General features: G+C 30.8%; 2 protein-coding genes and 1 long non-coding RNA gene across 3 annotated transcripts; all 3 read right to left on the bottom strand.

Annotated features, from left to right (window-relative positions):
• Positions 1-948: 948 nt before the first annotated feature.
• On the bottom strand, positions 949-7,505 carry LOC126660019 (COBRA-like protein 6). The gene is made up of 6 exons (XM_050353349.2): positions 7,280-7,505; positions 7,107-7,186; positions 5,181-5,634; positions 3,790-3,943; positions 2,486-2,763; positions 949-1,328 (listed from the first exon to the last, which is right to left on the bottom strand). Exons 1-6 carry the CDS (start codon positions 7,335-7,337, stop codon positions 1,045-1,047), a joined length of 1,308 nt encoding a protein of 435 aa, XP_050209306.1. The 5' UTR covers positions 7,338-7,505; the 3' UTR covers positions 949-1,044.
• Positions 7,506-9,826: 2,321 nt separating this feature from the next.
• Positions 9,827-12,128, bottom strand: LOC126660020 (uncharacterized). The gene is made up of 3 exons (XR_008789644.1): positions 12,029-12,128; positions 10,574-10,632; positions 9,827-10,299 (listed from the first exon to the last, which is right to left on the bottom strand). It is a non-coding gene; the product is annotated as an uncharacterized LOC126660020 (long non-coding RNA).
• A 2,493-nt stretch (positions 12,129-14,621) lies between these two features.
• Positions 14,622-16,188, bottom strand: LOC126659584 (agmatine coumaroyltransferase-2-like). Its single transcript, XM_050352880.2, has one exon. It carries the CDS (start codon positions 16,073-16,075, stop codon positions 14,774-14,776), a length of 1,302 nt encoding a protein of 433 aa, XP_050208837.1. The 5' UTR covers positions 16,076-16,188; the 3' UTR covers positions 14,622-14,773.
• Between the last annotated feature and the right edge of the window lie 6,795 nt (positions 16,189-22,983).

The raw sequence follows: 22,983 nt of genomic DNA, 5'->3' as shown, positions 1-22,983 counted from the left end.
AAAGAGGAAAGGGGACCACATAGAGAGAGAAAAAGAAAAAAAAGAAAAAAAGGGGGACCACGTGGAGAGAGATAGAGAGCATGTGCAATGTGTGAGAGTAAAATTATAAACAATCAAATAAGGAGAGTAAAATCATAAAAATATTAAAACAGTGAGGTATTTGTACTAACTTTTCCTTATTGAGGTATAAAGTCCTATTATTTTTATTTTTTAGGTAAATTCCTAAATCTCTCTCGTATTTATCTAATTTTCAAAGTATATTATTACAAATAAAAAGTTGACCGCTGTATTTTTCAATTCCGCTCTTGTAGCCCGTAAATTTGAGATTATTTTAGAGATTGTTAGGTATTTGTCAATTTTTCTCTAATTTCAAACCTGGTTTATCAAAAAGATGCGAAATTATGGGTGTCATAAAGGCATCTATATAGTAAAATAAGTTAGAAATGAATATAGATCCAATCAAAATTCAATAAAACGAATGCTATTCTAGTATGTATTAATATATAAGACGTCACTAAAATGATGACAATATTGTAATATCATCATTAAAACTTGTATCCATATGAACAAACACATAAGTGAGGAGTTTGCATTTGGTGCAAAACAAATTGAAATTAACGAAAATCAAAATTTCTGTTGTTTTTTTGGTATAAAATTTCATTTAATTCATTCAATTATGGTTAGCAATGTGTCATCTAATTTATGTATAATTAAAATTAGCACCATTTAATTATTTTAATAATTAATATTCATTAATAAAATCTGGTTATTTGGTTAGTCAAACTTAACAATTGTTCTGGTTCCGATATAACTTGGTCATATGTATTTTGGTTACATCTATAAAAAATATGAAAAATCCAGTTAAAATTAATTCAATCCGATTTAACGATTGAACAGACAAATGTACACCCATACACATGAGTAAAATTAGACTCAATTAATAAAATAACAGACCATAGATAGAATTGACAAAAGTGGTAGTATATATTTAAATAATTAGCCCTAACAAAAAGAATCAAAACCCCTACAATGTAAAAAAAAAAACTACTTAATGAGGATAAAAGTGCAAAGAACAAGAAGTAGATTGAGAAAAGAAGCAATAAAAATGGTGCGAGAATTGTTAGGTAATGTAGGGTAATCATCAGGCTGGGGCATAACACATTCATCACCATTAAATGAAATTCTTCTGGGAAAAGCCCATCCTTCTCTAAAACTAAAAATTCCAGAATCTTTGCGCAGTAACATTTCAGACTGTACTTTGCCATTTTCTCCTGCTTGGAGTAACATGTCATTGTAGTATTTTATTCCCCAAAACATTCCTGTATCATCTGTATGAGCGGTACCAAATTTTTGTCAAATATTTTAAAAGGTTTCTCGCAATTATATTTTTAAAGAAAAATAGTTACGGAAAAAATAAGTTTGATTACAATTAATAATCGGCTTAATTCCTTAAAAAAACCATACCTTGCACTTTTTCTTCGTTCATACCCTGACCTTGTAAAAACACCATTTGTACCCAATTTTGGGTTTTTATGTTTCATCTCTAGCCAAAAGTATTAAATTGTACTTTTTTTATTTGGAAAAGAGTTTAAAACATACTTTTTTTTATTTTTAAAAATACAAATAAATCCATAAACTTAAAAAATAATCAAATACATCCAAATAATTAATTAATTTTTTTAATTTTATAAACAAATAAAAAAATTAAAAAAAAATTATTATTATTTTTAATTTTTTGTCGGAAATATTTTTTTAAAAAATAAAAAGTAAATAAAAAAATTCGGAAATATTTATTAAAAAAATTAAAAAAATATATTATTATTTTTAATTTTTTGAAGAAGATGATATTTTTGTATTATTAATAACATTAATATCTAATTAGTATATAAGTTAAAAATGAAGGGTTGATTTAAACTCTTTTTCAAATGAAAAGAGTACAATTTAATGCTTTTGGGTAGAGATGAAACATAAAAACTCAAAATTGGGTAGAAATGGTGTTTTTACAAGGTAAGGGTATAAACGAAAACAAAATGCAAGGTGAGTTTTTTTTTTAAGAAATTAAGCCTTAATAATCAATGCAAAGATTTGAATTTAAATACTATTTTGATTTTTTGCTATTATATATATAAGGCGTCATGTAGTTGATGACTCATTTGGTGACTAATACGACGATCAATATATTGACCAATACAACATTAACATGACAATATATTTTAAAAATATAATTAATTCGGTTATCATATTAAATTGAAAAATATAAAAAATATATCACCGCTTTAAAATAATAATTAAGCTTTTAAAATAGCATTTTAATATATTTTTAATATTTATTAAAAAAATTGGAATATAAGACAATAACATTTAGTCCCACCCGATATTTTTTAGTTTTTACGGTTTTGAATACTTCTCGAATTTAAACTCTTAAGTGTCACATTAGCATAAGTTATAAAATGTGAACTATGGATTCGGGTTTGATGGAACTTACTGATATTTCCATACTGATGGAGCGGTGCATAATTGAAGCTGAAAACCTGAGTCAAGCTCTCCAAATTAGGATGAAGAACCACTATGTTCCATTGAGAATAATTTTTCATGATGTTCAGATTGGTCACTGTAATCTTGACTCGCCAATACAATTTGTAGCTCTCTTTTACATGCCAATGCACCCAAATCGGACACATGTGTTTCGTGCACCATACTACCGGCGGAGGTTCTATATTCGGGTTATGCTTTTGTCGCACCAACGGCGGCGTTTCTCCGAACCTGACAATTTTCATGAAGCTAATTAGGTCACATGCTCAATAGCAAAAACTTCCTACCTATTAAAATTAGGGATGGCAATGGGGAGGGGATTCCCCGATCCCCATGGAGACCCGCCCCTAATGGGGCGGGGAATCCTCACCAATTGTCCCCATGGGTACGGGGATGGGGAAAGATTATTCCCCATCCATGAAGATGGGGAGGGGACGGGGAGTGTAGTCCCCACCCCATGGAGATCCCCATCCCCGTCCCCATGGGGACCCGATTTAGTTTTATATAATTTATTACACTTTTTAATATATTAGTCATAATTTTATTTAATTATTAGAATATTAAGTAATGATTTTTAACGATTTTTTATTTTATTTTAATTATATTATTTTAATATTTAAAATCGCTGAATATTTTAGATGATTAATTAATTTTTGAATAATTTAATTTATAATTTTTTATTATTATTAATATTAAACAGATCATATTTTTTTCTTAAATGTTTCATAAAAATAATAAAAATATTTAAATATTTATATTAGAATTAGACGGGGATGTGGGGATCCCCATGGGGATGGAGAATCCACGGGTATGGGGATGGTGATGAATTAAACCCCATCAAATAAATGGGGACGGGGACGGGATTCCCCATAGAAGTGGGGAAGGGGATGGGGATAGCTTCCCCACCCCCACCCCGCCCCATTGCCATCCCTAATTAAAATGGACGGTTAGCGCTATTAAATTTAACTTTTGTTGACAAAGGAACTACCAGCGGAGCCCGACCACCTAAATAGATCCTCAGAGAGGCTAGTTTTAGTATCCCATCGCTCGGACTTTCTGCTTAGTACATGACTTTTAACAATTCATCTATGAATGATTCCAATAAATCTCATTTTGTGGAATATGAGATTCGAACCATTCATGTTCTTTTAGTCATATGATTACTGTGCACACAGCACATGCACTTGAGACCAACTGAGCCAACCGTGGTGAAGTTACTACATTTTTATATATGAGGTTTAAATTAAGAGAACTTACTTGACACATTGTGGTCCGGGTTGCTTTTGACAACCGCAGCTGCATCTAGGGCAGGGAATAATGGTATTATTGTAGAATGCGGACAATGAAACACAACACTTTGGTACTTCTGATGATATAAATTGAGAATATATACATGTCACATCCCATGTCCCTAAATCATCAAATCACAGCCATGCTTATATAATTAGGTTATTTAAAATTATGTCGCACGAGAATGAAAACTTTAAAATAAAAAATAATGTAAAAAGAAGAGAAAATTATTTTAAAGCCATGCACTTATATTTATAATTTACATTTTGGTTTCTTTTATTTGAACAAATGATTTAATCCTTGTATTTTCGTCAATGATTTAGCCCTTTTGTCCATTTTTGGTGTTAGTAAACCGAGTTAAGAAATTGAATCAAAAAAAAATATTAATTTAAAAATAATAATATGGTCCCCCACTTTTGTTTTTAATTTACGATTTAGTTTATCAAGTTTGAAATTAATTTACCCCTAAATTTTTTTATTTGGTTGACTAACACTAAAAATAGACAGAAGGATTAAATTGTTGATAGAATCAAAATGAGGAACCAAAGTTTTTGATTTTCAAATAAGAGAGAGTAAAGTGTGAATTATGACAAACATAAGGGATTTTAAAGTAATTTTTTCTAAAAAGAATTAACTTAAAAATAAGAAGTTTATGAGTTTCATAAGTTTTTCAAAATAAAATGTTAAAACATAGGACTCAGCAAATTCTCTTTGACATAATTAGAGGTGAGTAATAGGTCGATTTGGTTAAAATCTAATCGATTTAATTAAAAGGGTTAATTACATATAAAATTATGACCTTTGCACCAAGTTTTAAAAATAACATTACCTTTAAAATGTGTTAATTATAGACACCACCTTTCATTTTTTTTCAATTTCATCATGCGCACATTTTTTGGTGAAATTTTGTTTACTTGGACAGTCGATGGGTATGCCACGTCAGCAAAAATGCCACTAAAAATCGCCGATGTTATTTTAAAAAAAAATGAAAAGTGGTGTCTATAATTGACATGTTTCAAAGGTTATATTATTTTTGAAACTTGGTGTAAAGGTCATGATTTTATATGTAATTAACCCTAATTAAAACTAGCTTATTTATCTTTTTAACTAAATCAACCATACTAACCAAAACAAAATTAATTGAACTAATCGTAATCTTAAAATACAAAACCAGACTAACCGTATTAGTCGGTTTATTATAAACCGATAAAAATGTAAGGCAACATAGCTGAATCAAAATATTTTATGAACCAAATTGATTTTTTGCTCACCCCTAATCCTAAACATGTATCAAAAACCAAATAAATAATACGATTAAGAGCATACTGAAACAAAAATCGATTAAATAATGTTCTTACTCAGAGCTTGAGTCCACCGGCGGCCACCGTCAGTCGGATACCTGCTCGGTCGCACATCATACGGGTTTCCACAAGTATAACCAGGAATCCCCAACGTGAAATTTTCAGGCATAGCAAACTCAGTACTATAATCAGCTGAAAAACCAACATTAATCTGAAAAGTTGCAACACTTTTTGACCGGTCCTGATTCATGGAAGATAAGAGACCGCCTTTGCAGCAATTCTGAGCCTGCAAATTGTACGGAGCACCGGGCAAAAGGTCGACGATGACGGGCCGTTTTTCGCAACAATGTGGGAGTTGTTTTCCGATGTAAGCAGTGCAGTTTCCTTGCTCAGTTGCTTCAGCTCCTAATATACCTGATATTACTTCGTCACCTCTCCATGCCCAACTTAATTTCCAACCAGGTGGTTCCACGTGGCGATATAGTTGGTAGTTATGGAGTGATACCCTCACCTTCAATTGTACAGAAATGTTAGCAATTTAGTACTTTTTAAGGTTTGGAGCTGAATTCCAGGGCTAGATTTGATGCCTAACACGGACACGGATACGGCGAAACAATGTTATTTTAAGGTTTTTTTATGTATAAAATGAAGTTTTGTCTCCGAAGTGTCAAGTGTTCAAATTTTTTTCGAAACGGGACATGTTAATTGAATGAAGTATCCGTACTATCGAACCTCTAACTTATTACTAGGTGTGCAAAATCAAACTTAACCGAACCAAAAAAAAAACAAAAAAAAACTTGATTCAATTTGATATTACTAAACAATTGAGTTTAGACATTCGTTTGTTTTTCATTGTAAAATCAAAATGCACCCTGATTAGTTTCATTTTTATTTAAATTCTTTAATATTTTGTACATTTAATTTGATTTTTTTAAGAAAAAGAGAAAGATTTCAGTTAAATTTTGTTTGGTTGGAACATAATGTACATCCCTATTTGTTATTGCTAATGGCTCCACTCAAATTCTTACAGACTCCACGGATACATAATAATATGTACTGTTAATTATTATTATCTCATGAATTTTGATCTGAAATACTATCTTTTCCGTTTTATGTTTCAACTAACTAAAACATTTTTATGTAAAGAAAACACAAATGTGATGAAAAATAGTCATTTTTAAAATTCACGGGAAAATAGTATTTTAGACTAAATTTCATGAGATAATAGTAATTATCCTTAATATGTATTCATAATATTTTATATTTTATTGTTTATAATTTAATATATATTAAAAAAAATCCCAAAATACATTTATTGAATTTAACACATAAGGGTTAGATAAATATATAGATGGATGGATGCACAAAAGCAAATGGATAAAGAGAAAGTCTTAACACATATCAGGATATCTATAATTTTATACTTTTAACAATTGAGTTCCTATACTAAAAAAAACATCCACAATAGGGCTGCACTATTAATTTCATCCAAATTAAATCCTTCTGTCCAATTCTATCTATGCAAACACGTTGAGTTCATCTTTGGCGGAAGTGAACAAAAATGGACGGAAAGACACAACGTGTTTGGAATTAATAATGTAGGGACTCAATGTGGACATTTTTTAGTACAAGAACTCAACAGTAAAAGTGTAATAGTACAGTAACCAAGGCATGCATTATTTCTAGAATAAACTAATCAAATTCCTGACCTACTCATGTCAAAAACCCCTGACCAATCACAGCATGTTATACAGTAATAGTTCATTTACAATTACTAAACTACCCATCTTCACAAAATATAACAATTTTGTAGGATTCTGTGGGACTCTTATTAACTTCCTAAGCTGAAAAATAGAATCATGCTGTGATAACAAAGAAAAGTTCCATGCATTGGACTCCACAGTGACAAGTTTTTCTGTTTCAGAATATTTATCATCAAACTAAAACACAAAAAATAAAATTTTATGCAGTGGTATAACTTACATCATTTGAATCAGAATCTGTTTGCACAAGGTCCCATTTGATTGTTATATTTCCATGAGGATCCAATGGATCAAATCCAACTGCAACTCAATTGAAATCATCATCAGAATTGAAGCTTTGGATAATTAAATAACAATTTTTTTCAGAAAAAAATAATAATAAATAGGACTTACAAGAAAGTGAGATAGAGCTGATGAGAGTGAAGAATATAAAAAAAGGGATCATAGCCATTAATCTATAATGAGATAGTAAAAATGGGTTTAATTCAAAACCCTAAACAGGAATTTTGTTTGTATTTGTTTATCCAATAGTATTTAAACAAATGTACTTCAAAACCCTTATTAAGTGCTCTTCTTTAGGGTTCACTCCTAAATGAGTGACAAGAAAAGAGAGGAAAAAAAGCTTAAAATGAGAAAATGTGTGCAGTGTGTTTAATGTTTTACTTCTTTCTATTTTTCTCCTTCTTATCGTTTTCTGTTGGCAAAAAAAACTTATCTATCCAGAATTATAAGATTTTTGCAAATATACCATTATTTTTAAATTTTGCTAATTTAATCCATCATTTATTTAATCTTTGCAAAATATACCAAGGCTTGGATATATTTGGTAAAATTCAAATAAGTTTTGGGTATATTTGGCAAAAATCGAACAAATGACGGATCAAATTGGTAAAATTTAAAATGATATATTTGTAAAATTCCTATAATTTATAGATAAGTTCATTTTGTCTTTTTTGTTTTTATTCTCTCTCAAAGTCCCTACAAAATGGCAAAATATAACTAACAAAATAAAAAGAGAGTGATAATAAATATTTACTGTATTGGCTTTTTCCATAGATATATTCTCCTTTGATGAAAAAAATAAATTAGAGATTAGAGATTTTTTTATTAACAATCAAAGGTTCATCTAATTAATGATTGGAATTTTGATTTGTGAGGTGACGCATTTTTTTAATTATTGTTGCTGGCGTTTTGCGATTGTAGTGAAAACCATAACAAGTGTGGTATGTGAATGCAGACATGCCAGGAACAGATTCCAATTGTAAACTTGACTTCTTAAATAAGCAATTGGGACTTGATTAACCCTATAACAAGTATTCCAAAAAGTAATGCTAAAATATCAAAATTCAATTGTAAATGTGTTTACTAATTTAATGAAATGAAAGTATATGTGTTTGAGTAGAGAATGCATTTATTCAACCGTAAAGTTCTTTACTAATTGAAGGAAATTAAAATTGCTGAAATTGAGTGTTTTTTACCTTTGTGCTGGTTTTTTGGATGATTGATCGGGATTGCACTCTTCTCTTATTTATAGCATTTGTCATTTGTGAAAACTGTCACTTCTTTCAACTGCACACGTTCTTCCCCATCTTTAAGAAACTGCAAATCGTGTGTCTGAACTGTTGCTTCTCAAAAGCACGTGCTTGGTAACTTTTATTCTTCTGACAAAATATCTTTGGGCTCTTGGCCATTTAAACTCAATTTAATGGCCATCTTAAATATGTGCTTAATCTTCTGATAATGGACTTCGGCCTTCTAAATCTTCTGAGGAATTACTCGTCAACCTCTGGAATCAACCTCTCAACCTCTGAAGTCAACCTCTGCCATCAACTTCTAGATTTAAATGGAGTCAACCTCTGCAATCAACATTTGGAAATTAAGTGGAGCCAACCTCTGAAATTAACTTCTGAGTCAAATGGAGTCAACCTCTGAAATCAACTTCTGAAAATTAACTTCTGGAGTCAACCTCTAGAATCAACTTCTGAAAATTAACTTCTGGAGTCAACCTCTAGAATCAACTTCTGAAAATCAACTTCTGGAGTCACTACCACATAAGTCACTTTCACACTACAAGAAATTCTCTATATTGTGACAAATAGTTAATGACAAAATAGTCTATTATCATAATAATAATTTTATAGTGACAAATTATTATTTTGTCATAATAACGTTATTGAGACAAGGATGTTTTGACGAACTCGATGACAAACATAATTTGTCACAATATGACATTTGTGACAAAATTTGGCTATAAAGTGATTAATTTTTTTGTCACTATAAGCAAAATTTCTTGTAGTGTCAGCAACAGTGGATAACTGTTGCTTAATGTACAAAAACCGTTGTCGTAAGTCTATTGCAACAGTTTAAGAACAGCTACATTTGCGGCCGCTGCAATAGATTTTGATAGCTATTGCAGCGGGTTTTTAATCTATAATAATAGGAATAAAACCGTTGCAATTTACAACAAAGACAGCAGTTTTAAACATCTTTTGTAACAGTTGGATAATATAATTTAGGCAACAGTTGTTTTTATAAGGCAACGATTTATATAGTACTTTATACAACAGTTATATATACTATTTGCAATGGTTTGACTGACACTTTAAGCAACAATTTTAGATATCTTTTGTAACAGTTTTATAATGTAATTTTGGCAACAATTTCAAATATCTTCAGCAACAGTTTTGTAATGCATTTCAAGCATCAATTTGTATTATTCTTTATGCAGCACCATAAATAATTAATTTTAAATAGTTGCTCAAAATAATGAGAAACAGAAAATATTCATCTATTATATCAAAAAATGAGGAAAATATCCACCCATACAAAATATTTTACACAAATAGTAAGATGATTCCAAAGGATACATCACAAAAATATCCAAAATATAATCCATCTATTACATCATGACATAAATGTGCAAAATATAACCCATCTAATAGATGTAATACATCACCAAAATCTACAAAATCACATTAACAATTTGAGCGTCTTCATAGATACCTACAAAATCACAAACAAATATATTCATAATATGCAAACAAATCATAATAACATAAATATGTAAGAACAAAAACTTACCTAAAGGAGCTGTCACTCAAAACTGAACAGAGAATTATTTTTACTTCTTCGTTCTTCTTCATTCATTTTCTTTTTATAGTTTTCGAGTATTTGAAACATACCATTTTCTGCTCAAATTTCTTTAGTCCAAGCATAAGGGTTGTTTTCAAAGTCTATTTCGGTGGCGTTCAGCAATTCTCGAGCTACACCTTTCTAGCCAATAATGAAAAGATGTTTGCAAAAATCCAACTGTCTAATTAAAACTAGATGAAATATATTGATACTATTGAATACAACTAGTATAAATAAACCTGATTTGCTGAGCTCACTGCCTTTGAAATAATAGCATAAGTCTGCACATCATAAAAAAAAGATATCGGCAGCATAAGTAATAAGTTCTTGCAATCAACACTGGTTTACTTTGCAAGACGATGCTAATTAGGTCTCTGATTTACTTTGCAACTTATCATCAGCTGATAAGAAGCATTATAATATACGCTTGAATTCTAGAGAGTTCATTTATATATATAGAATCGAGTCGATAAACACAGACAAATTTATTGAGTCAAGTTAATAAAAATAGTTAGCATAAATAAAACAGTGTTACAAGTTGATAAACTATTCTACCTTTCCCTTCTAAACATTCCTTCCACTTCCATCCTCCGATCCGACCATTATCTCCACAACTTCAAAAACAAAAACACCAGAATTAGATATCATTTAAAAGTGATCACACTCTCAAGCAAAAGAGCAACAATATATAGATCAATGCATCAAAAAAATTAAACCTCAATAACAAAAAAAATTGGATGCTCATATTCCTTCTGCTCGCTTTTATATTAAATTTATTACCGCCATAAATGACTGTGATCTAGCTTATTTAGACACTTAAGGTCCTTATTGTAATAACATGCTAGGTGATCAAATAATAGTTTCTCTAAATGTTCTAAAACACTGTAACATCTAGTAAAACAAAGCGCAGTCAGAGGTATGATAGTAGGAAAATAAAAAATCTCCAAGTAAACAAAGAAAATGAATTAGCCAGACATCAAAAAATGATAAGCTTTTGCATAAGGGCAGCAAGCAAGAACGGGAAGTCGGAACCATGAAGGGTCAGAATATGAGCATTCTGATTCATACACTTGATCCGCCACAGAGCAAAAAGAAAAAAGCACGAGACAGAAATACACCTTAAAATAGGCAAGAAGCCAAGTTTCATGTGTTTAATATATTTACAAATTATACTTCCAATTAATTGAATGTAAATGGTCCAATGTTTTTTAAACTGATAATTGTATTAATTTTCTGACAAGATTCCCATACTTTAAGCTTTACAAATAAAATTAACCTGACTGATTGTATCAAGGCTTCCGAGAGTGATGTTTGGATTGAAAATGGAAAACCCATAGCTTTAGTTTCTTTGAAAAAGCAGCCAGATAGTTCTCCCTGCAATCAACACTACTTCGTGACAAATGAAGAAAAATACATTGTGCACATTAAATACAAGAATATCAAACAACTGAGGTTAAATTGTAAACTCGAACAAGACTAATATATAGATGGTTAAGATAAATTTAAAGAAGCACAATAGTATGAACTGTCATGAGGAGGAAATGCATTAATGGCTGCAAATTTATATATACACCAGTGTTACATGATACTGTTCCAAAGAGCATAAAGTCATAAACAATTATTTTAATATGAGAAATAAGAGATAAAATTACTTTGATCAGTTGTCTATTAAAATTATCTCACACTTAATAATACTCTTATTGAACAAGCTAGATAAAATTAACTATACTACACCAAAATGGAAAAAAATCATAATATCTCCATGGAAGAAGCTAAAGCTAACTTAATATCTGCATAACTTATAAGAACAGTGAGCACGTACTCAATAAGCTGCAACTAGACTTACTTTTGTTCATACCTGTTCTATAGGGAGAACAATTTATGTGTCATAAAATGAAACATATAGTTCCACATGTCCACTTGTATAACATTCAGATATCCTATATGACTATAAAAGCTGATAGTTGAAATTAAAATGACGAGATATAAATTGGCGAAGAAACAAATTACCGGAAGCTTCACTAGTTATCGGTTACAAGTTATAGCTACATGAGTAGCTCCTCCCTGTATAATTCATCATGATAAGTGATATGGGATGAGAAAGGGCACTTAAAAGTGACAATTAATGATAATAAATTAATGATACAATGAAATAAACCTCGTCTACTACATTAACAGTTGAAGCAATATTGTCAAAATCAAAATCAGAAGCATCTTACAAAAGTAAAAGCAAAATCAAGACTATATCAAAATCAAAATTGAAATCAAAAGCAAACTCAAACTCAAAATCAAAAACAAAATCAAATGATTGAAAACCTAAAAATTATATATAATCAATGATAGAATAAAGCATAACAGGAATTTCATGCGCACCTCATTACAACAAGATGTGATATAATTGTTCTTATGAAATCAAGCTCGCCTCCTAAGAGTATCGAAACCGGTGCTGATATTACAATGGACCTTCTTCCTCAGGAAAGCATCAAAACTCTACGGGAAAAAGAAAAGTAGCTGAGTTTAGATGATTGGTAACCGCAAGAGTCAACCATTGAAATTAAACTTCTGGAGTCAACCTCTGAAATTAAACTTTCAACCTCTTGCCAATTTTTCATAGTAGCTTTTTCTATCTTTTGAAAAAAAAGGTGGATTTTATTAGTCATATTTTTTATTTTGGTGCAACCAATTACAAACGAGGCTAAAGCCAATTAACAGCTGCACATATGGGGGGAAAGCCACGCCAATTACGTATCTACCCTAATGCGCCTCTTTTTGTTTGTAAACAGACACCTATGCCAGTTGTAGGGCTGTGCGTTCGGTTAGTTCGGTCGGTTCGGTCACCGAAACGAACAAACCGAACACCGAAGATTGGTAATAATTCCAAACCGAACCGCACCGAATTTTAGTTTTGGCTTACACCAAACTGAACCGAAAAGTTCGGTTTGGTTCGGTGAAAAACCGAAATTTTTACTTTCTTCATTTTTTAATTTTTTTTATCATAAAATAAATTCTAATATTAAATAATAAGTGTCTAATAAATATTTTTATATATTTATTAGCATAATTATATGTTCTATGAAATTTATTAACTTATATATCAACTATAATTAAAATATTAAAACCAAAAAATATAAATTTACATATATTTATATATATTTTTTATTTTTTATTTAATTGTTCGGTTTTTCGGTTTTTTCGGTTTTTAAAATACTCAAACCGAACCGAAAACCGAACACCAAACTTTTACCTAATTACAAACTGAACCAAACCATAGTGAGCAAAAAACCGAACTGTAATTATAATTTCGGTTCAGTGAAAAGTTTCGGTTTAGTTCGGTTTTTGCACAGCCCTAGCCAGTTGGACGAGCAGAGGTCAAACATTCATAAAATATTAACATAAGAGGTTAAATGAGTATAAATTCAAAGCCAAAATAAATAAATATCATGAGAGCTAATAAATTAATTTTACTCTCAGAAGAACAATCACCCGCGTAAACAAGAGCAAATTTTATAATCTGAGAATTTCAAGAGAAACTCAAACAAATCCATCTATTCTCTACAATAATCCTAAATGGAGTAATAAGCGCCAAATTTCAATTTTTTTTTTGAACTTCACAATAAATTAATTTTTCACTTTTTTGATAGAGATCACATCTATATCTATACTATATATAAAAGCACGGATGGGGGGGGGACAGGCAAATTTACGGAATAATCCTTTTTAATATATATTAAATAACGGTTTTATAGTCATTAACCAATTAATTATAATAATTTATTACTATAAAATTATTATAATTAGAGTTTTAGTTAAAATAAAATTGTATCATGATAGAGGAATATTAATTGAGTATAGAAAAATTAGCTAATCTTTTCCAAATTAATAGGAATATCAATCTTTTAGTTTGACTACACTAGCAATACAATTAATATTATCCAAATCTTTGTTAGTTATGTGTAGATTTACAAAAAAAATTAATTTGATTTTTTTAATTTTGTTTTAAAATAATAATACATGAATTGACGAGTCACGTTACGAGCCACGTGCGTAGCACGCAAAGCGAGACTAGTTTCCTTAAATGTAGCTTTAATGGGATTTGCATTCGGATCAGTCTCTTCGCTCCTTATGTAATAAAGAAGAATTAGATATTCACATTATTTTTCATTATAATTATGCTGGGTGGCTCTCGTTATCTCTAGAAAGCTTTCTAATTCATTGGAACTTTTTTTGTCCGCAAAAAATATCGAAAACTTTGGAAAAAATTAAGTTTTTTAACGTTTAGAATTTATGAAGGCAAGAAAAAAGCGGTTTTTCAACATAAACTTCTCAAACTTTGATTTATATGTGCATTTTTGCAGAGTGGTGGAATTTTATAAATATCAAAATTCTGAGTTATTTCTTCAAAAATTTATGGTTCCAAACATTAGAATTCTTTTGTAATTCTTTCTAGCCAGATGTTTTGAGTTTTATAAGTATCAGAATTCGGAGTTTTTACTTCGAAAAATGATGTTTTCTGAACTTTAAATTTCTTTTGTAATTCTTTCAAGGCGGATGTTTTAAGACTTTTCTGTCATCCAAGTCTTTATGATTGTGCTATATTGATCAATTATCAACCAAAAAAACTCCTTTATTTAATAGAATGGGCATGCAATATACTAAAAACAGTAGCAGTAGCAGTAGCATTAGCATTAGCATTAGCATGAAGAGTAAGAAAGCAAATCAAAACACGAACATTATAAAACATTATAATCTGATCGGCTAGAGAGGACTCCCGCTGTAGTCTAGCGAATAGACAATCTGCTTAAACTTCGACAAATTATTTTCGAAAAGAAAAATTAAGGCATCAATGCTTCCATCCTTTGCAGCTGTTGGCAAAAGATAGATCATTCCCTCCATTGGAGCATAAGATGGCAACATCATAAAAGGACTACCTCCTCCAAAATCAACATCATGAATCGGGAAATGCACCCAGCTAAGCACCTCCAAATTCGGGCTCAGCATAGAGTTGTCGCTAAATTCTGTGATCGGACTAACTTCTTCTTTTCCCAATTTATACGTAGCAAAGTCGACGAACGATTGGAAATAGTTGTTGTTGAGATTTGCAATTGCGCCGTGGACGACTTTAGCTGTATCAGGCATTGAATCGTGCAGTATGTCATTGATTTTTCCACTTGGAAATGCCCATAACACCATGTTGCCAATGTACTCATAGGGTACTCTCGGAGTCATTCTCGTGCGGCCATTGACTGAGACAATAACATGGCTCGTTTCAGATCCGTTGAGTCCGCGAGCTATTGTTGAAACTCGCCATAGATGAGCAACCAAGCTAGCATAAGTGCTATACGGCTTGGTCATAGCTTTGATCTTGGAAAGAAATTCCGTTGTAAAATGAACTTTCTCGGCTACAATCTCTACATTGTTGGGGCAATCTTTAAGCAACGTTTGTATGAACTTAACTCCTCTATGTTCAAACCCGAATGGCGGAGGATTTCTAGGTTTGAAGATGGTTCGATCATGTAAAGGAAGCGGGCTAATCTCGATTCCTCGACAAACTTTGCCCCAATCAACCAAGAACTTAAAGAGTGCATTTCCATCCGTAACCCAGTGATGCACTGTAATTCCAACGACCAAAGATCCACAAGTGAATCTTGTGAGCTGAACCGCCACTAGCTCATCATCTACCCCGTTCAAGCTAGGATATAGGCCACAAAGAGCAGGAGATGGCACCATAGGCACCTGATCAAGCATACAGTCCACGAATGCTTCCACTAGCTTCACTCCTTTGTCACTCAGAACAATGACCGGATCGCCATTCTCGTCTTCTCCGAATCTTCCTGCGAAAACTCTGTACTCTGATAAGACTCTTGTGAGACCGTACTCAATGGTGGCATTTGGTGGTGTTGGTGGGTGATAGCCGAAAATCCTAGCAGCATGGGTGTTGTAGGTGTACTTATCAAATACACTCAGAGGAATCAAGTGGAAGGTTGATGAATGAGAATGATTATCATCGTAAATTGGCTGAACTGTTTTTGTGCTCTCGATTCTCACATCCAATTTCATCTTATGCGACAGAGAATTGCCCCAAAATAGTAGTATATGATCTACAAGTTTAATATATGTGCAAAAGGAGGATAAATGTGATCATGAATGGCGTGAGATAAAATATTACTCCATATCAAGAACCAAAGGTTAGTCGCACATGTGTCATATTAATTTATGCCAAAAATGATTGTAATAAATTGGCCAGCAGGGATTGTATGTAGCTGCTCGATGAGCTGATCACATGATTATTATTAACTGGCAAAAGTTATAAATAATTGAATCACTTTTTATTACCTAGCTAAGTCATGACCCATTGGATCTTAAACATATAAATAAATTAAAAATAGGTTTAATCACCAAAAAAAACCCCCACTTTTTAGCCCCTTTTCAAATGTATACTGACGTTGCAATTTTGTCAGTTGCACCCTAATTCGCACCTTTGGTTTTCAATTCCACCCTTAAATACTAAATTGATCTTTTTTTCATTTGAAAAAAATTAAAATAAGTCATCTATTTCTAACTTTTTATGTGGAAAAGAGTTCAAAACGAGTACTTTATAAGGGTTTTTATGAATTTTTTCCGAGTGAAAAAAGTCCAATTTAATTTTGAGGGTAGAATTGAAATCCAAAGGTGCGAATTAGGGTGCAACTGACAAAATTGCAATGTCAGGGTGCAACTGAAAAGGGGTTAAAAGGTGAGGGTTTTTTTGGTGATTAAGCCTTAAAAATACTACTCCCTCCGTCCCATTTTAGAAGTCTCATTTGACTTTACACACAGATTAAGAAAACATTAATTATTCTTGTCTTTTCATGTTTTTTCATGTTTTGCCCCTATTAATGATAGTGGAATTTTCCATAAAACTCTTTTAAGATAACTAAAATAAGGGTAAAATGGGGTATTCAATGGAAAAGTATTCTAAAAATAGTAATGGGACTTTTTAAATGGGACATCCCAAAATAGAATATGGGACTTCTTAAACGGGACAGAGGGAGTATAAAAGTTTATTACTAGTATAAAGGCCTAATTACTTAAAAAAAAATCCCACCTTATAACATTTTTTTGTTTATACCCTCACGTAGGAAAAAGTTCATTTGTACCCTTTTTTTTATTTTTCGTTTTCATCTCTATCCTAAAATTTAATTTTTTTGATAATTAAATTAATTAAAGGATGAAAACATTATAAATGATTAATAATATTAATGTTTAATTAGAATATAAGCTAAATATTAAGGATAATTTTGAATATTTTCCAAATGAAAAGAAGTCAAATTAGCTCTTTAGGGTAGAGATGAAAATGAAAAATTAAAAAAAGGGTACAAATGAATTTTTTCCTAGATCAGGGTATAAACGAAAAAATGTTATAAGATGGGTTTTTTTTTAAAGTAATTAGGCTTTATTAACTAAAAAAATGAAATATTCATCAAAAGAATGTATTCATAAAAAAATAATTCGTTTAACAGTCTAAAAATGGGGAATTGACTGTTAGTTCAAAATTTAAATATTCAAAATGAAATTAAAAAAATTAAGAAAAGAGACTTTATAGTTAAATTAAAAAAAGATTCTTATGTCTTATTTTAGAAGTTCAATTTATTTTTGCACAAAGATTAAGTGAACATTTATTATCTTTGTCTTTTTGTGTTTTTTCATGTTTTACCCGAAGTTTTAAAAACCATATTGGTGGCTAATTAGTGAAGTCAACGGTTCCCAGTTCAACCGGTTTATGCGGGTTGAACCGGTACAATGAAAATTTTGAAAAAAATAAAAATTATTAAAATTAGCGACGAATTTTAGGTTTCAGCGACAGTTTTCTTCGTTGCTAATTTGCATTGTCTGGTTTGACAGTTCAACCACTGGTTTGTCCGGTTCGATTCGATCAAACCCAGTTCGACCAAAATTATGGTTTGGTTGTTTTAGAACCGAATCGCTAACTAGATTCTGGTTTGACCGACCGCTTCCGTCCGTTTTTAAGCACTAGTTTTTCCCCAATTAATAATAGTAGAATTTTATATAGAATTTGTTTAAAATAACTAAAACAAGTGTACAAAAAATTAATTTAAAAATATTTTAAAAATAAAAATGGAACTTTTAAAATGTGATATTCCAAAATGGAAAATGAGACTTTTAAAACGGAAAGGAGGGAATAGAAAATAAGTTTATAGTAAACCTAAACCTACTGTTGTGAAATCTACGCGCATGACAGAGCAATTAAGATAATATTTATTTGCAAAAGAATACGTAGTATTTCAAAATAGGCCTAATGGTAAAAAAGGTAAAACCTTTTCGATTTTGGAAATATATCCGAATTTTTTAAAAGTGGAAAATCTATTCAAATTAAATAGTTTTGTAGTAAATCTATCCATTTTATCAAAATTGATTTAATTATGTCTAAAATACCAATTGAATATGTGAAATTTTTTAAAATTGAAAAAAAAAAGAATTGGCAAGTGAAATATCACATGATTCGGGTATATCAATTTTAAAACATATCAAATGGATTTTTAAAAATTGGAAAATTTTCAACAAAATTAGCCAAATCGGGATGAATTTTAAACACAAACTAGTCAAACCTCATTTTAAAAATATTTACTAGTATATGTGTATTTTTACGAATTGAATTCAATCTATTGTTAATATCTCATTTTTATTTACATACCATAATTTAGAATATTTACTATTAAGTTAATCAATTAAGCCCGATTGTTTGTTGAAGTCAAGATCACACACAAAATTAAAATCCGCTTTCCGGCACGTCCGTAATATGTATACACTATTGATTTCTTGCTAAAATTGAAAAACACCCAACATTTACATCATAAAATTTATATAATTATAATATAATTAATTAATGATTATTGTAATTTTTAGGCTTAATTGCAAATGCATACACGAACTTTACCCTAATTTGCAATTACACCATAAACTTTGAAACTTGACAATATCAGTAACCAATTTTCATTTTTTGGCAAATTGGTACACCGACCAATCGCGCAACGACACATGGCGGTATATTACAATGTCCACGTTAGTGTTTTTCGTGTTTGGTGTATCGATTTGCCAAAAGTATAAAGTTGGTTACTAACATTGTCAAGTTTCAAAGTTTATATTGTAATTGCAAATTATGATAAAGTTCGTGTATGAATTTGCAATTAACCCTAATTTTTATTATAAAATAGCGGATTCTTTAATAATAATAATAATAATAGTAATTTTATAATTTATTATCATTAAGGACGTTATTTAAATTTATTATCGTAATTATAAATTATAAATTTCCAAAATAAAGTAGCAAAGATTAATTAATTATAGATTTATTATACAAAAGGAGGAGTCCATGCCATGGTACTCACCTTCTTCAAGAAGGATCGGACCTCTGAGGCATTGATTGTGATAAGCTAACTAAAGGCACGCATGCCTAGAAATAATTAATTATTGATGACAAAATAATTAAATTGCTAGGCCATACTTTTTGAAGAAATTCAGACAAAATAATTGCTAGACCACAGGACTATTATCTTCTGCAGAAACTCAGACGTGAATCTGTTTGCCACATAAACGTCTTGAACTTGTTGCCAAGTACTCAAGTTAACAAAACCGGATCAAATTACCCCTTTAATAAAATTAAATTAATTTTACTCTTTTGACCAAAAATGAAAATAGAATAATCTATTTTAAAAGTTAACCCTAAATAATCCTAATTAACTTTAATTAAAACACAAATTAATTTTATTTTATTTAAAACTTAATTAATATAAAATTAGGGGCTTTTTCTATCTGTTTTCCTTATTTACTCTAATTACTCTCATAATCAATTACTATTATTTATCAAAATTAACCTTAATTAAACTTTTAAAATACAAATAAATTCTAAAAAAAACTAGCAAACCCTAATATTAATCGCCCACCGGCCACACCGTCGAAATTAAAATTTTGTCCACCCGTCCAAGAACTGACTCAGGAGGTCTGTTCTTCCACTCAAGAACAGATCCATCTGGGATCTGTTCTTGAACAATCATCACCATCTTAAAACTGGGACGAATGCAGATCGGCAACACCTGCTCCTTTTGGTTTTACTTTCTTGCCGAAGACGAAGATGCACCCATACGGACGAACAAATTTCAACAAATTCAGGCAACAATTAGTTGTATAGATTAGAATAAAGGGTTAATTACGTATAAAATCATGACCTTAGCACTATGTTTTAAAAATAACATTACCTTTAAAACGTGTCAATTATAAACACCATTTTTCATTTTTTTTCTATTTTATCATGGGCACATTTTTTGGTGAGATTTTGCTGACTTAGACAGCCGATGGGTCCGCCACGTGTCATGCCACGTCAGCAAAAATGCCACTAAAAATCGCTGATGTTATTTTTGAAAAAAATGAAAGGTGGTGTCTATAATTGACACGTTTCAAAGGTTATGTTATTTTTGAAACTTGGCGCAAAGATCGTGATTTTATATGTAATTAACCCTAGAATAAAATGGTTGAATAGGTTAGAAGAATAATGAAGAAGATGGAAAGAGGGAGAATATATGATAATGAAATAAAAAAAGTGCATAATAGTCTCTATAATTTTAAATAAAAATTTATAAAAGATTTGAAGTTCTAAAATTATAAAGATTAAATTGATATTTTAAAAATAATTAAATATTAATTTTGTGAATAAAATAAATATTAAGAACTATTTTAAACTTTTAACCATCTAAAACCGGAAAGTGTGTTCACTTTCGGGGGTGAGGAGGATTTGATACATTTTTGCTAAGTTTTGGATGATTTAATCCTCTTTTATAAACTTTGGCTTATTTGATAGTTCGTATTCCGATAGGACCTTTTCGAGGCCGTATTCAATGGTGGCATTTGGTGGTGTTGGTGGGCGATATGCAAAAATTTGAGCAGCATGGGTGTTGTAGTTGTACTTATCAAATACACTCAGAGGAATCAACTGTAAAGTTGATGAATGAGAATGATTATCATCGTAGATTTTTTTCTTTTTTCACAGATTATCATCGTAGATTGGCTTAACTGTTTTTGTGCTCTCCATTCTCACATTCATTTTCATTTTTATGCGACAGAGAGTTGCCCCAAAAATTGTATATGATGTATAGCCAAAAGGAGGATAACCATGTGATAAATAAATGCGTGCGTCAGTGGCGTGAGATAAAATATTAATATTGGAGATACGCAGTGGCAATCCAAATCAAGAAGCAAAGATCAGTCGTACATGTGTAAAATTAATATATGCCAAGAAATGATATGGGCAGCAAGCAATTGTATGTGGTTGTGGATAAGCTGACAAAAGTTATAAATAATTGCATCACTTCTTATTGCCTAGCTAACATTAGCCATTGGATCTCAAACATATATAAACATTAAACAAATAAAATATATTATAAAAATTTATTAATAATATTTTTTTAAAATTCATCGGATCTCATTAAATTAAATATAAAACAGTTACATTTATAAGAAATTCGGAATAATTTAAAAACTAAACCTGATGACCTGACATGGAACAAATAACATGCCGCCTGATTCGCAGATCTTACTTACGAAAATAAAAATAAATTGCTAATTGTTTTGCGAATTAAGTGCAGTCTTCAATCACTTTTCGTTCAAATTTCTTCAAACACCCGTAAACTCACAGCATCCGATTCAATCAACACTTGATATAACTCCATTTAAAAAAGAGACAAACAACTCCTTTTAAAAAGAAGACAACAAACCTTTCACAGAGAAAGGACAACAAACATTTTTTTTAAAAGGACAAAGTAAAACATTAATAAAAAGACAAATAATAAAAAGTAAATAAAATTAGTATAACTCATAGACGGATCCATTTTGTTACTGAAAGATCTTCAATCTATCGTCGCTTCTTGATAATTGAATTTCGTTTCGTGATAAATTTTAATCCGTCAGAAAAATGAAAAAAATTGGTTATTTATTATATTCTAAAATTAAAATAACATAAACAAAAGGTGTGACTACCATCAATTAGGGGTGTAAACGAACCGAGCCGCTCGCGAGCAGCTCGGTGTTCGGCTCGATAAGAGCTCGGTTCATGTTTGTTCGTATTCTAAACGAACCGAGCTCGAGCTTGATTTTATGTTCGTTAATATAAACGAGCCGAACATGAACATAGTGGTGTTCGGCTCGTTTATGTTCACGAACAGCTCGAATAAGAGTTCGTGAACAAGCTCGTGAGCGAGCTCGATTAAAAGTTCGTGAACATGTTCGTGAACGAGCTCGTATATAGTTCACGAACAAGCTAGTTTAGAAACTCAATTAGATGTTCGCGAAGTAATTTATATTTAAATTAATGTATATAATTATGTTTCTAATTTATTCAGCTCATATTTGTGAACGAGTTCGATTAGAATATTGCTTTTAATTTATTCAACTCATATTCGTATTTGTTTGTTCGTTTATCCACTAAACGAGTGAGCTCGCGAACGAGCTCGTATAGTACTTATCGAACTCGTTCGCGAGGTTGTTCGTGAACGAGCTCGTTTAGTACTTATCGAGCTCGTTCGTGAGCTCGTTCGCGAACTTGTTCGTTTAGCGGCTAAACGAACGAACACGAGCTGAACACGAACCGAACATGAACACTATAAAATCTAAACGAACCGAACATGAACACTTTGTTTAAAGCTCGACTGAACATGAACCGAACATGAACACCTTGTTCGCTTAACGAACCGAACATGAACACTCTAAAGCTCGGCTCGGCTCGGTTCATTTACACCCCTACCATCAATAGAAAAATTAAGCCATTGACGGCTGCCGAAGAAAAAATAAGAAAAAAACTCTAGGCGGCCAGGTTTTGTTATTTAGAAATTTAGATATTCAAAAGTGAAATTAAGTAAAAATTAAGAAAACAAATTTTATGGTTTGATAAGAATAATACAAAATTAGTTTATAGTTAA

The sequence above is a fragment of the Mercurialis annua genome, linkage group LG8 (genome assembly GCF_937616625.2).
Source record: "Mercurialis annua linkage group LG8, ddMerAnnu1.2, whole genome shotgun sequence".
Taxonomy (NCBI): Eukaryota; Viridiplantae; Streptophyta; class Magnoliopsida; order Malpighiales; family Euphorbiaceae; genus Mercurialis; species Mercurialis annua.
Note: the sequence above shows the minus strand (reverse complement) of the source record. Positions and strands in the feature narration are given on the sequence as shown.